The sequence below is a fragment of the Paramormyrops kingsleyae genome, chromosome 18, assembly GCF_048594095.1.
Source record: "Paramormyrops kingsleyae isolate MSU_618 chromosome 18, PKINGS_0.4, whole genome shotgun sequence".
In the NCBI taxonomy this organism is placed as follows: Eukaryota; Metazoa; Chordata; class Actinopteri; order Osteoglossiformes; family Mormyridae; genus Paramormyrops; species Paramormyrops kingsleyae.
This window is the reverse complement of record NC_132814.1, coordinates 15,093,315-15,107,470: the sequence shown is the minus strand read 5'-3', so window position 1 is coordinate 15,107,470 and position 14,156 is coordinate 15,093,315. Positions and strand designations below refer to the sequence as shown.

The 14,156-nt window shown below is 46.6% G+C and overlaps 1 protein-coding gene across 1 annotated transcript in view; it reads right to left on the bottom strand.

The window, feature by feature from the left end:
• The window catches only part of ubash3ba (ubiquitin associated and SH3 domain containing Ba), a 36,911-nt gene continuing 22,755 nt past the window's right edge, over positions 1 to 14,156 (bottom strand). The window contains exons 2-14 of the mRNA XM_072702004.1: positions 11,198 to 11,251; positions 10,764 to 10,950; positions 10,088 to 10,277; positions 9,203 to 9,372; positions 8,410 to 8,618; positions 7,504 to 7,648; positions 7,052 to 7,172; positions 6,345 to 6,467; positions 6,132 to 6,224; positions 5,867 to 6,011; positions 5,446 to 5,552; positions 4,772 to 4,881; positions 1 to 4,387 (exon numbers count right to left, since the gene is read on the bottom strand). Of these exons, the coding sequence (XP_072558105.1) occupies positions 4,250 to 4,387; positions 4,772 to 4,881; positions 5,446 to 5,552; positions 5,867 to 6,011; positions 6,132 to 6,224; positions 6,345 to 6,467; positions 7,052 to 7,172; positions 7,504 to 7,648; positions 8,410 to 8,618; positions 9,203 to 9,372; positions 10,088 to 10,277; positions 10,764 to 10,950; positions 11,198 to 11,251 (1,792 nt within the window). The 3' untranslated portion in view covers positions 1 to 4,249. The remainder of the gene's footprint in view (positions 4,388 to 4,771; positions 4,882 to 5,445; positions 5,553 to 5,866; positions 6,012 to 6,131; positions 6,225 to 6,344; positions 6,468 to 7,051; positions 7,173 to 7,503; positions 7,649 to 8,409; positions 8,619 to 9,202; positions 9,373 to 10,087; positions 10,278 to 10,763; positions 10,951 to 11,197; positions 11,252 to 14,156) is intronic.

The following is a 14,156-nucleotide window of genomic DNA, read 5'->3' as shown; positions in this document are numbered from 1 at the left end:
TTATGGCAATAAACATTTATTTGCAAACATAATTTATATTTTCCTTAAGCAGAAAATCATTATAATAGTCATTACCAATCATTTGCAACAAAATAGAATACACATTCTTTAAAAACACTATTTTGCAGCTGCATATAAAATTAACAATAATTTAAATATATAAAGCATTCAACACGTTTTGTTGTCGTTGTTGCTCTTGTTTTTTTTTCTTTTTCTTTTTCTTTTCAAGTAAAGAGATCGCCATGGGGTCGGTTATTTTGCATACCGCCTTCTTTGTCCCGTCTGCTCACGCAAGAACGGAGCAAACCTGTGACTGCAGTTTAATTAATTTCAGTAAGCATGAAGCAGGTGAATATCCTTCATTTTAACACAGACAGGGCAAACAGGGAAGCAAAAATGATGTAAGTGAGGTGGAAAATGGAAAACTTAACCATTGATTCAATAGAAAAGAAATAAATAGAAAATAATTAGGCTCCGTTTCTCTTTTTTGGTCACGTATATGCAAGACCCTTTACTTTTCTAAAGTATATATAAATAACCAATGTGAGTTTTACGTATTGAAATATTGCATATCCATACATAGGTATGTTTGCATTTGTGTGTGTGTGTGTGTGTGTATATATATATATATATATATATATATATATATATATATATATATATATATATATGGATGATATATATATATATATATATATAATGTGTGTGTGTGTGTGTGTGTGTGTGTGTGTGTGTGGTTAAGATCGCCATATTTCAAAGGCCCATAATTTATAAAGGGATTAAATCAAATTGCATAATCAATAACTGCCATTCAAGTGATTTAATAAATATGTATGGCATAAGTCTTAATAAGACTAAGAAGTTGCTCCAAAAAAGCAGTATGTAACTAAATATCATTGATATATTAGTCAGTGTGAAGTGCTACAAAGGTGTATAGCTCAACACAGGGACACAGAAGAGGACAATATATATTCTACAACAGTACAGTTAGAACAGACACATTAGAACGCCTGTCTGTCTGATTACAATTAGCAATTGTCGAATTCACGCATTATACTGTGAACTCAACGGTTGCTCAGGGTGTGCATTTAAGCAGGAAACACACACAGCAGTTCCCTCATTGCCACTCCCACAAAGGTCTGGACTACGTGGTTTAAGCTCCCCTAACCATTCAGATATACTAAGGCTGCCCGCTGTCCATTGAAGCCTGGTCTGGCACGGGTCTGTATGGTGGTGCTAGGTCTGCCCTCTGCCTCACATTACATAGGAACCATGATACACCAGAATATAGGAAATCCAATATGTAAGGAACATACATGTTCAATTCTACAGCATGTAGTACCATTCAATGCCAGTTTCTCCAGCTTAACTGTTGGCCTGTTGAAGTAAACCTGTAAATTTTTTTAGTGCTATATGAATTTATTGTTTTGAAATTGATAATATCAATACATTCTATTCTATTTCTGCAATACTTTGGCATCGTAAAATATTTATATTTTGAATTGAACGTATCAGTCTATCACTTTTTTATATATTCTGGTATAGAACCTAATTGGATTATTGTTCCTTTCAGCACTGAAACAAATTTGTCATTCCAATATCTCATAACTTTTTGAATGCATTGTGTCGAATGCACCAATATATGCTATTTATTAAAATTTTCCTTGGCTAAAAGTTTGAAACCTCTCTTTTTTAAGTTAGAGACACAAACATCCCAGCTGTCATCCACTGTTTCTTCGTACAAAGCCACTGTTTAGGGGTCTGTTTCACAAAGCAGGATTTCTTGCTTAGCCAGATAACTTGCCAGATTTAAGGTAGTCTGGGCTAAATAGACCTTATTTTCATCAACTTACATTTAGCCCAGACTACCTTAAATCTGGCAAGTTATCTGGATAAGCAAGTAATCCTGCTTTGTGAATCAGGCCCCGGGACCATTAGAGGTAGTAAACATAGAAGCAGAAGACTACACACTCCTCCTTGGCTACTTCTAATTAATAATCAAAGATGACGCAGACCTCCCCGAACGGCTGATCATACCAGCACAATGGGTCACATGGGTTTTACGTTGCTCCTGTGAAGTCATCCTGCACCTTGAATGCAAGGTGTAAAAGCGCCATGCTGTGGACCTTGGACGCCGGCAGAAGCCGAGGCTGAACGGAAGCTGGCGATTAGCCCACTTGCTGGCCAAGGGAAAAGCGAGATTTAATAAAAGAAGATCACCCGTGGGTTCTAGCCAACTGGATGTGAAAAAAACAACTCTATAGGCTTAAATAAGAAATAAAAGCTTAAAAAAAAACAAATTTCAGAGTAAATACACACAGCGTGTGGGATGAATGTTAAAATTAAGTGGTCGACCAGAAGTGATTTTTTTAAATTATGTTTCAACATTGATATTTTGGCTCTTGGAAATCTGCTCTAATAGACTAAGAAAATGCAGGCAAAGGCAACTCACTCGTGCCCAGCATGAACATAACGGGTCAATCACCAAAAAATGGCTTAGTTAAGCCAAAAGGAAGCATGAATCAACCATTTTCTGTACGGGAGGGGGTCAAAACAGCAGAAAGTGAGGCACAAACTCCCTGCAAATCTGTTTAACGGGTCTGGAAGACAAGATAATGAAAGGGATCAGGATCTCTCACCCCTCATCAGCCACATTCATGGTCTGGAATTTTCAAGCCTGCAATATTCCCAAATCTCCATATTGTCCATGATTCACTTTGCCACATCCAGTGACCAAAGTATTCAAAAGTACTTATCCAGTCAATTAAATACAACGTATGTCATTGTGCATGTGACATGTCCTGTAACAGATAGGTATCTAAAGCGTGTGCAGAGTTGTTGATTTTCAGCTAAGGCTTCTATGAGCGGAAGCCTTGCAGGTATGGTTTTCTAAATGACACATTTAACCTATTTTGGCTGCCAGGATCTGGCCAAACCGCCCTGGCTGGCATTCTCGAGAATTACGTCAAAGGACTGTAGCCCAGTGGGCAGCACCGGTGCCTCAAACCCCGCAGGGCTACGAGTTGGATCAAAACCCAGATTTGCATGTGAGTGAGCAATACCGGAGTCCTGGCCAGGGTTTACCTTGTCTTACCACACTTCCTGGAACAGACTCCATATTTCAAGCCGGATAAGCTGTTATTTACAAAAGAGAGATGGATTAAATTTGGGTATTCCTGCAGACTGACCCCTCCTGATACAAATTAGAGGCCTTCTCTCGATTTTCCCTCCTGAAAAAACCTAAGTTTGCTTTCTTTTCACATTGTGCAGAAATGCATGTGAACTCACCTACTGGGGCTAGTTCAGGTTCAAATTTGGAGGTAGGATATGGCTGTTGTACCCTTGAGTGAAACAAATTTTGTTTGAATTGCTGTAATAGATGCCTAATTGTATGAATCTGAAACCCATCACAGTCACTCTGAATCTGAAACAATGGAAATCACATGGAAATAAAGTAGAAAACTAACATGTGCCCTCTGATTCTGCTACTGAGCTATCAAAATATTCTTGCCATTTCTGATTGTCAAAGGGCCGTTTTTTGTGCTTTCCACAACTTTATGGTACTTTCTGGAATTTGTATCACCTATGAGTGGACAGCGCATATCTTATTTTTTGGGGTAAAATAAAAGAGTCCAGAGGCTTTGCACGGTTTCTGATCATGGGTTCACAGCAGCCAGATGAATAGGCAGGTGAGAGGAGTGACCCAAACGGAAAATGTGACCCATCAGATCAGAAGAGAAGCGCAACAAGACTTGCTTTTGCCCTTACTGGCCAGCAGGGGTCCCCATACTTACTGACAGCTGGACAGAAAACAAATCAACACTGTCACTCATCTCCACCCACCTGTGCCATGAGGCATTTCGAATATAGGCGGGGGCTACCAGGCAGTCACATGTTCCATCAGCAGTCACAGTCAAACCCGGGTGGCGTGGGCCCACGGCGACGATTCCGCAGCTCTGATCATCTCCCGAAACGCGCAGCCGCTCATGCCCGTGTTCACACACACGTCCAAAGCAGGGAACCGGCTTGTACGTTTACATATGCATGTCGATGATGTCAGGTTGCGTTACACTGCAGTGCGTCCAGTGCCGCTGGCGGGAGGCCGGTCAGGTATCCAATTTGCTGTCTGGGTCCAATTTGAGAGTCAAATACATCAGAAGTTGAGGAAGCAGGAGGTTGGGGCAGGGTTAGGGTCCTGGTCCTGTGCGTCACAGGGGCTCTGGCGGGAGGTTTCGGCTGCCCTGTGGGCTCAGTCCTGTAGCAGTGTCTCCCTCCAGTTGAAGCTGTGGTTCGGCCCGTGCGTCAGAGGCAGGATGGGGGGGTCCACCAGCTGCCACACCCCCGTCTCGCCCTGCTCCTCACATGCACAGAAGCCTAGGTAGGGGATCTGAAAGGGAGGGCAGGTACAGAACTGTAAGGTCACAGACACAGACACACACACACACACAGACACACACACACACATGCATGTCCCCACATTGACTGTGACGAGGTTTTTCATGTATTCGCTTCAGTCTGCTTCTCACATTGCCGAATCTTTCTTAAAAAAGCGGGAGGTCACGCTGAGAAAGGGAAACTACATAAAACAAACTGAGTGAAACTTATCAAAATAAAAGGACGGCGAGGCGTTTGAGTGTGTTTGGGGGGGGGGGGGGGGCACATTTACATAATAGAAAACAGATGGACAAAAACTGAAGAAAGGATGACAGAATAAAGAAGGAAAGCGGAAGAGGAAGCCGGCGAACCTGAACGAGGCGGAGAGCGTACTGACCTTCCGCACCACCTGCACGAAGTCCTTGGAGTTCTGCGGGCTGAGGCCCTGCATCTGGCGAGTGCAGGCCTCCAGGGACGAGGCATGGGCCACAATCAGCACATTGTTCCCTGGATGGGGGCCCAGCATTGGGGGGGGGGGGACAGAAAGGAGCAGGAAGCCTTAAAAGTTTATACAAAAAGAGTAACTTTCAAGCAATAATTGCTGCAAAGCATGTGTAGTGCAAAAAACAAGCATTAATTAGCCTGGACTGGCCTGATCGTTTTTATTAATCATGTTTGTTATCCAGACAGAGGGTTTCCTCTGCCGTACTGAGGCGGGATCCACTTCTGGGTCAAAACGTGTATTAGCAAACACATCTGGGAGTCACCGATTAATGTATTTGCGCTGTATTTTCTGTTTGTAGGTTTTTCCTTCAGAGGTAGGCCAGCTGAGGCAGCATTACTTGACATGACAGTAACTGGGGAAAGATAATTCCAGGGTCCACAGCACCGGGGATTTAGAAGGCAGCTGTTTGTTAGATCCCGATTCGCACCTGACACAGCAGGGAAGGTGGTTTACTGCGTAAATACACGGCTTCGGTTAACTGCGGGGTGACTGAACTAAAACCATCAGAAACCAGTCATTATATGGGAGTGGCCTGGCTGTGGTGTTAAATGGCCGCAGCAGCTTACCCTTGCTTTTGCACTCGGCCAGGATCTCCCTGGTCACCTGGAAGCTCCGGCTGATGTAGGTCTCGTAAGGCTCCGACACGCTCAGCTTGCTGATGGGTATGTGAGGTCTGAGGAAAGAAGGCATGCAGGCATTTCAGTGCCACATGGCGTTATACAGAAACCGGGGTGGTGTGCAACTATGCAGGTTAGGATGCTGCACCCATGACCAGGAGGTTGTTGGTTCGAATCCCGTTATCAACAGATTGATGTCACCGTTGTGCCCCAGAGCAAAGCAATTAACCCACAATTGCTCCAGGGATTGGCTGACCCTGCTTTCTCATTATACATTTATTTTATGCAAACCAATGTACATGTGCCCAATAAATATAATATTTATTCTTATAAAGAGTGAAAAATACTCAGCCCCTGCCGTGTTCCCCACCTGTACGTTGTGTCGACACTCAGGTTGGCCGCAACCAGGTCCGCGGGGGGGATCCAGGCCGGCAGCGATGTACCCGATACCCATTTGGTCCACTCAAAAAGCCCCGGCTCTACCCGGATCTTCAGCTTCCCATCCTGCTGGAGGCCTGGTGGATGAGTGGAGGGGGGGCGTTACTGTAATGAAGTTCCTTCAGCACAGGGAAGGGTGTGTGTGTGTGCGTGTGGGGGGGGGGGTCTCAGAGGATGAAGCATATTGCATATTGTACCTCTGAGAATGCTGTGGGCGGTCTGGACACAGCGCAGGGATGGTGAGGAATAAACAAAATGTATCACCGTATTGCTTTCCAGCAGGGCCTCCCCTGTGATATACACACGCAGGAAATTAAAAAAAAAAAGAAGAAGAGACGAGATGTAAGACTCCAAAGGGAATTCGACCCAAGCCTTTATTATCAGTATTGTTAGCATTAGCGCACACATACCCACTAGCCTGGCCTGTGTGGAGCCGAACACAGTGATAGGGCCGTCCTTTTCGTAGTCTCGGTAGCCCCCGGTCCGGGGGGGCAGGCTAGCCGGCATGTTGAGGTTGGTTCGTACGTATCGACCTGCAGCGGCATCGCATTTAACAGCCGGCTGCAGCACGGCTCATACGCGGACATCTGCTATATTTCAGAAGCTGATATCCAATGAGCAAAGCAGAACATTCAGGGGGCAAATAAGGTGTGGAATTCTGTAGAATTCTCAAATCTGATTGGTCAGAAGGGTGTAGATTAATTGTCTGTAACCGCTCCCCTGTAGTGCCAGCTAGGCGAATCAGAGGAGTAAATCAATGCACTATAATAATATTTAATTAAAACTAACATTACTTAAAATTCCAGACACAACAGGATTTACAAGCAATGGAAATGGAAACTTCAAACTAACAATAATTTCTAAATTAATGATGGTGGCTTGGGTCACATCTAAGCAAAATATTTAATTAAACTGGTGGAAGAAAATTGTTCTACCAATAAATCTGTTTTACCTCCACACTTGTGCATTTAAAAATGTAAAATTCACAGCATGTTGCGCACTGATGCCTATAACATTGGACTATGGATGAACACTAATGAGGTGAAAGACCTCAAAGCTCAGAGCTCAGAGTCTGGCTGGGTGTGGTCCAATCCGGTCTGATCAAGGTGTTCCTCACCTTTGGCATCAAAGCACTGGTTGAACCAGTGTTTCCCGAACACCACATCCATCCGCTCACCGTGGCGACAGACGAAGAGGCACCGCTTGGGCAGCTGCGATTGGCTGCTGATTTGTAGCCCCTGCAGTGGGACGATCCGACACAGAAGCCTGAGACACAGCGGAGCTGAAACCCACTCTGGTCTCAGTTAGTGACAACAAACATCCAGCACCTTCATGGTTCCATTACATCGAGTTGTTTAACCGACAGGTTTATCCTAACCAGCCTACAATCGATACTTTTTGTTAATAAGGTGCTTTGCTTGAGGTTACAAAAGCACAACCCAAACAGAAGGTCAGCTTCAGATGTCGCTCTGAAGCTGAACAGACTTAATCGAAACATATAAGTGTTACTGTTTACTGGCGTATGACTTTATTTTATTATGGACTTTGCCCAGTTTTGCAGTGCAGTACCTGTAACGGGTGACAGATGTTACTGAAAGTGTGCAGATCCCCCAGGCCGGACTCCTCTAGGTGCCGGCTATCCAGCTGCCCATCACAGGCCCCGCCCATGGCCCCCAACGCTGCAGAAGGGGAGGTGGAGCCAAAGGAGTACGACCTGCACCGTGAAGAGTCACACCATTAGCAAGCGTATCACAAACACGACATAGCGTGCCGCACAAGCCAATCAGCCACTGAGCTCACTGGACACTGCGCACGCTCAGATGACTCCTGCTCTTTAAACAAATAAAAATTAAATGATATAATGATGCTTTTATGTGCTCAAGTACATCGGAATGCTTCTTTTCACATTTCCCATCTTGCTCAGAGTTCAGAGCATGGCTTGGGGTCCAAGCACAAGGTCAAGCATTTATTTATCCCCTGGAGCATTTCGCTCGTGGGAGTTTCACTTAGACAAAAATGTTCAGAACGAAGATTGATTGATTCAAAGAGATAACCAATAAGATTGTAGAGGAGGTGGGTCCAAGCAACTAGAGAAGGTGGGACTGCGACATCTGATTAGTTGGTCCCACCTTCTCTAATTTCTTGGACCAACCTCCTCTAAAAATCTGATTGGTTCTCTCTCTGAACCAATCATTCTTCGTTCTGACCTCAGAACATATTTGGGTAAAGAAATCTCCCATGAGCAGGGGGTTAAGGGCCAATTGAGTTGTTACTATTCTGCTATGTATGGGACTGAGTCAGCAACCTTCCTATCACAAGCACAGTGGTTTACCTCCCTGAGTCACACAACAACAAGCCTTAACGCACTGTGCACTCTGCACGGCATACGTGCAACAAGCAGGTCTGCCGATTCCAGAATGCTCCGTGGGCAGGGCTCCAGAAGGAGGGTCATGCGAGATGCCTCGGGGGACTGACCCATGGAAGACCCAGGTGTCGCACTCGTCGGCCCGGCTGATGTAGTTCTCGGGCAGCAGGCCGGACACCCCCGTGCTGTGGGAGGTGCCGAACACCCAGCCCTCACTGGTGTTGTTCTGCTCCAGCGATGACATATAGATGAAATCGCCTGGCGACAGTTCCAACTCATCCTCGTTCTGCGGGGCGTAGGGGTACATCACCCTCAGCGTCTGCGCAGGAATGAAAAAAACATTATAATGCCACATGACAGCGCCTGAGAAGCTGAACCACGGCCTGGTGTTTATCAGAAAACCTTCTGCCTGACCGCAATGCCACCCAGCGGAATCGCCGCCGTCGAACCTTTGAGCAAAATCCACCCAACCTGATCTATCTCAGTAGAAGTACCCGCTACAGCTATCAAAAAAAAAAAGAGCATAGTGACTCCCCGTAAACAGGGTGAGAAGAAATGCCTAAAAGGTGTCGTTACGCTTGTATTTCAGATCTTAGCTGAATCTTACACGTACTGCTTAGGGCCAGTACTTTTCTTTCTGGGACACGATGCCTGAACACATGAGGGAGGATTGAACTCCCGCGGCCTTCTGAGCTCGTCTTACGACATACAAGCAGTGGCCAGCGATGCTCAGTCTTTTTATACCTTGAGATTTATTTCACAATCGTAATAGCTACAAAGAAGACATACAGCAGATTGATAATTTGGATTTGATTAAAATATTTTTCAAAATAAAAAAAAGTCATGGAAGTATTTCTATTTTAAGTCAGACATGGTACACAGGGGTAAGATAAGACGGGATACCTCGTGATTGGCGAATCGGATGTCCCGGGAATAGAGCACGGCCAGCCAATCGCAGCCCACCGACACGTCGATGCCCTTGGCCAGTTTCTCCAATGACGGCAGGTGATTGGCTTGAAAGTGGTAGGCCAGGGTCACATGGAGCTGCTTCTTGTGCGGCTCCACATGGATATCTGTGGTGTGCAGAAGGACACGGAAACATAGTGGAGGTCTCGACATAACAATACAAAATGCCGGCATAAAAGAGTAACCTGGGGGGGAGGAAGGGCAGGGCTGCTGACTGAGGGTGATGATAATTAATTCAGTTCATTTAACTTTATCCCCCCATGGCTAAAACTTAATTATTTTCCACCCCTAGAAGGGTCAGGCCCCAGGAGATGCAATACCAGCAGCGTCTATTTGGGTTTTTCACTTTCATCCATCTCAAATGCCATTGGATTTCCCCCCCTGTCCTCCATGAAATGAAAGCTTTATTTATTGCATTTAATTGTTGTGTTACGTCCATCCCATCCCTCTCCCACACACGTGAAACACACTCAAGTAAAATGCTTAAAAAGCATAATACACTACAGTACTCTTTCCTACACTTTAATTACTCAGACTATAGATTGCTGTTACATATGGCACAATCGACTACTTAAACTGTTGCAGTATGCTGGACATAAGCTTTCTTGCATTCCTGGATATTATGGTTACCTGGATAATGCAGAGATACATAGAAGAAAAATAGCAATAGCGACTAGGAGATACATAAAGACGAAAAATATACAAATTACTGCTGATTTCTACTTATAATATACATACACATATATAAATATATAAAAACATCAAATGAAGAGCTCACAAAAACAGCCCCTTTGCCCTACACAGGCGATTCACCTGTTTTACCTGTGGCAGTGGCAGCAAAGTCCGCAGCAAAGGCCTTGAGGACCTCGGCCATCTTCTCCTCCACGAAGAGGCCGATGAAGCTGGAGGACGTGTAGAGCTCCAGGGGCAGCGGGTTGGGGAAACGGCCTCGCCATTGGTTCACGGTGGCCTGCAGTGCCTCGCACAGAGCCTCCACCTTCTGATCCTCACACTGGAGAGCAGAGTGCACAGGGCGTCACACAGGCTAACACAGCACAGTGAAATAATAATAATGCACAAATAAGCAGAGTCACTGTGACACAGGCTAACACAGCACAGTGAAATTGTAGTGCATTGGCATGGAGAGTTATTGAAACACAGGCGAACACAGCACAGTTAAATAATAATAATGCACAGGTAAGCAGAGTCACTGAGACACAGGTTAACACAGCACATTGAAATTAAAGTGCATAGGTACGGAGTCATTGAAACACATGCTAACACAGCACAGGTAAATAATAATAATGCACAGGTAAGCAGAGTCACTGAGACACAGGCTAACACAGCACACTAGAATAATATTGCACAAGCACGGAGAGTCACTGAGACACTGGATAACGCAGCACAGTAAAAAAAATGCACCACAGCTGTCAGGCAGTGAATGACAGTCTTCTGGAACATTTTGAAATGCTACCACAACCCCCCCCCCGCAACTTACTATGAAGAACTGGCAGAGGGTGATGTGGGGGAAGATGTTGTGGGCCTTGTTCTTGCCACACATGAGGCGCGACTGCTGCCAGTAGTGGGAGAGCTGGTGCAGGAGAGGCCCACTGGGCCGCAGGTACAGCACGAACTCCCGGGGCAGTGGCTCATCCAGGAAAGGGTCGTCCACATGGGAGAACAGCCTGTGGACAATACGGAAGGAAATGCCTCTGAAGAGAAGAGCCGAAACATTTTGATTTCTTGAGCCTGCCGAATAAACAGTCTGCCAGCAGGGGGCAGCATTGATACCAGAATAGTTTGGCACAGAGCTTGTCCCTGTTAGCCATATGCTTATGAACCGTGCTGAATCGGGACCAGGGGCCCACTCTGCGCGTGCTGTATACATGTAGCGAACGTGTGCAAGCGCAGGTGCACGCATGAGAAACTCACCAATCGCATGCGGCCTGCACACTCCGGAAGCCCGTGGACACCAGTGCCTTCAGTCTGCAGGCGAGAGAGACAGAGCAGGCGTCAGGGAGGTGACACGGCACGGCCGCCGGGAGAGCTTGGACTCCGCGGAGTGTGAAAACCCACGCCCGGCGAAGAGGGTGACCGACGCCAGCCCGGAATGGCGACACCGCCTCCATCCATTTATGGCCGCCGGCGCAGAGAGATGCCAGGAAGCACGTGTGGCCGTCTGCGACGGGGAGTGTGGCGATGCGAGGTGTGGTCTCTGAGGTCGTGGTTAAGCCCCTCTCCATCTGCCCCTCTCCATCAGCTCTCATGTGACAGAGTGATGGAACACGGGGGGGGGGGGGGGGGGGGGGGGGGGGCAGTGTGCGTGTGTGCGTGTATTTGCGTATAGGTGTGGGTGATGCATAGGAGCGGTAACCTCATTAAGCAACGATTACAGAAGCCCTTACGATCGCCCCCGGAAACATTAATCACCGCAACACATGGCAGATGGAATTGGCACCTTCGAAACCCACACCTTTCAGCAGTACAGCTACTCAAGGTGGGGGCTGTGTGAGGAGCTCCCCCCCCCCCCGAAGCTAGCAGGCAGACATGTTTTCCTGTCACACGTCCTTCGCCAAAAGGTCACATGCACACTCTGTCACTCCGACACCGACCACGGCTCCTCACTGTCACCTGGGCCACTTCCCGGATGGCCCCGCATCTGCAACCCCCCCCCCCCCCGCCTCCTCTGAAGACACGTAACAGCCGTTGTCTCCAAGGGGGGGGGGGGGGGGGCGCTGTCCACGCTAAGTGCGACGTTTACAACCTTAGCCAACTTCCATTCAGGGAAAGGCAAGGCTAGAAAAGAGACTCAACACACACACACCACGCGTTCATACTCCTCAACACACACACACCACGCGCTCATACTCCTCAACACACACACACCACGCGCTCATACTCCTCAACACACACACACCACGCGCTCATACTCCTCAACACACACACACCACGCGCTCATACTCCTCAACACACACACACCACGCGCTCATACTCCTCAACACACACACACCACGCGCTCATACTCCTCAACACACACACACCACGCGCTCATACTCCTCAACACACACACACCACGCGCTCATACTCCTCAACACACACACACCACGCGCTCATACTCCTCAACACACACACACCACGCGCTCATACTCCTCAACACACACACACCACGCGCTCATACTCCTCAACACACACACACCACGCGCTCATACTCCTCAACACACACACACCACGCGCTCATACTCCTCAACACACACACACCACGCGCTCATACTCCTCAACACACACACACCACGCGCTCATACTCCTCAACACACACACCACACGCTCATACTCCTCAACACACACACACCACGCGCTCATACTCCTCAACACACACACCACGCGCTCATACTCCTCAACACACACACACCACGCGCTCATACTCCTCAACACACACACCACACGCTCATACTCCTCAACACACACACACCACGCGCTCATACTCCTCAACACACACACACCACGCACTCATACTCCTCAACACACACACACCACGCGCTCATACTCCTCAACACACACACACCACGCGCTCATACTCCTCAACACACACACACCACGCGCTCATACTCCTCAACACACACACACCACGCGCTCATACTCCTCAACACACACACACCACGCGCTCATACTCCTCAACACACACACCACGCGCTCATACTCCTTCTCTGCATGACGCCCCGCGTCCCCCCACTCTATAAAAGAGGCTAATTGTGATAAACTGACCTAGTCTCAAATAGGGAGGTCCTCTGTGAAATCAGTTGAGTTGTACAATCAATCACACAGGCACAGAGACAGACACACATACGGAGAGGAGTTGACTGACAGCAGGCTGGCTAAGCAGACGGTCTAATTCCCTCTCGTTCTATGCCAGACAAGGGAGAAAACGTCTGGGGGGGTGGAAAGTTGTGACTTAGTACCAACTGCTCCCCCTAAGACAGCATAACGAGGTGACAGCCCTGTTGAGGAAACAGCTCTTGAGCTCTCAAACATAAACTATTCCACAGTAACACCACAGAAATTCTTTTAAAAAAAATAAATAAATGAATGTTTGAAATGTTATCCTGAAACGTGGCAAAATAATACAATTACTTTTATTTATCAAAAAAAGTACATTCCGTCCCTGGGCACGATCAGACCATTGACACGCTCACGTGCACATGCACACACAAAGATGCAAACACTGTCATGTGCACACACATATGCATGCATGCTTTGAGTATGCTTTGAGTATTTTTGCTTTGCATGCATGCACCTGCAGACATTTTAATATAGTCACAGGAGATGAGTGCAAATATATTTTGTTGGAAAAAAAAAAAAGTGTAACTCTATAGTACTGAAAGTCACCAAAGGCGATACAGATAATAATACCATTCCTTCCCCTATCTAAAAAAGAAAATCAGTCTGGAGGCGTTTCTAACAAGCTGAAATGAGCTTGTTATCTTTAATGAGCTCCTCGGTTTTAAGTTTTCTTATGATAGGTTTAACCTACAGGCAAATTTTACTTTTCCTGTGTCCCAATCACAAAGCCATTATATTTGGATTTTTCCAAAACTCTTCTTATTTTCATTTATTAAGTATTTTTGAATCAAATTTTATACTTTATACTTTTAGACTTGAATTATTGTGACAACAGGCCAAAACACAGGGACTCAGCAAAGAGACTTGCACCGGCTACCTACTTAATTTACTTAAGAGACACTCTCATTGCAGATTAACATGAAGTGCTGACAGTCTCACACAAGGTTACCGCAGCTCACTGCGGACTGCAGTTCACCGGATGACGGGTTGCACCATTCACACAGGGCATGCGGCCTGGCTCTCATGCTGCCACATCTGGCCTCGCTCATTATAC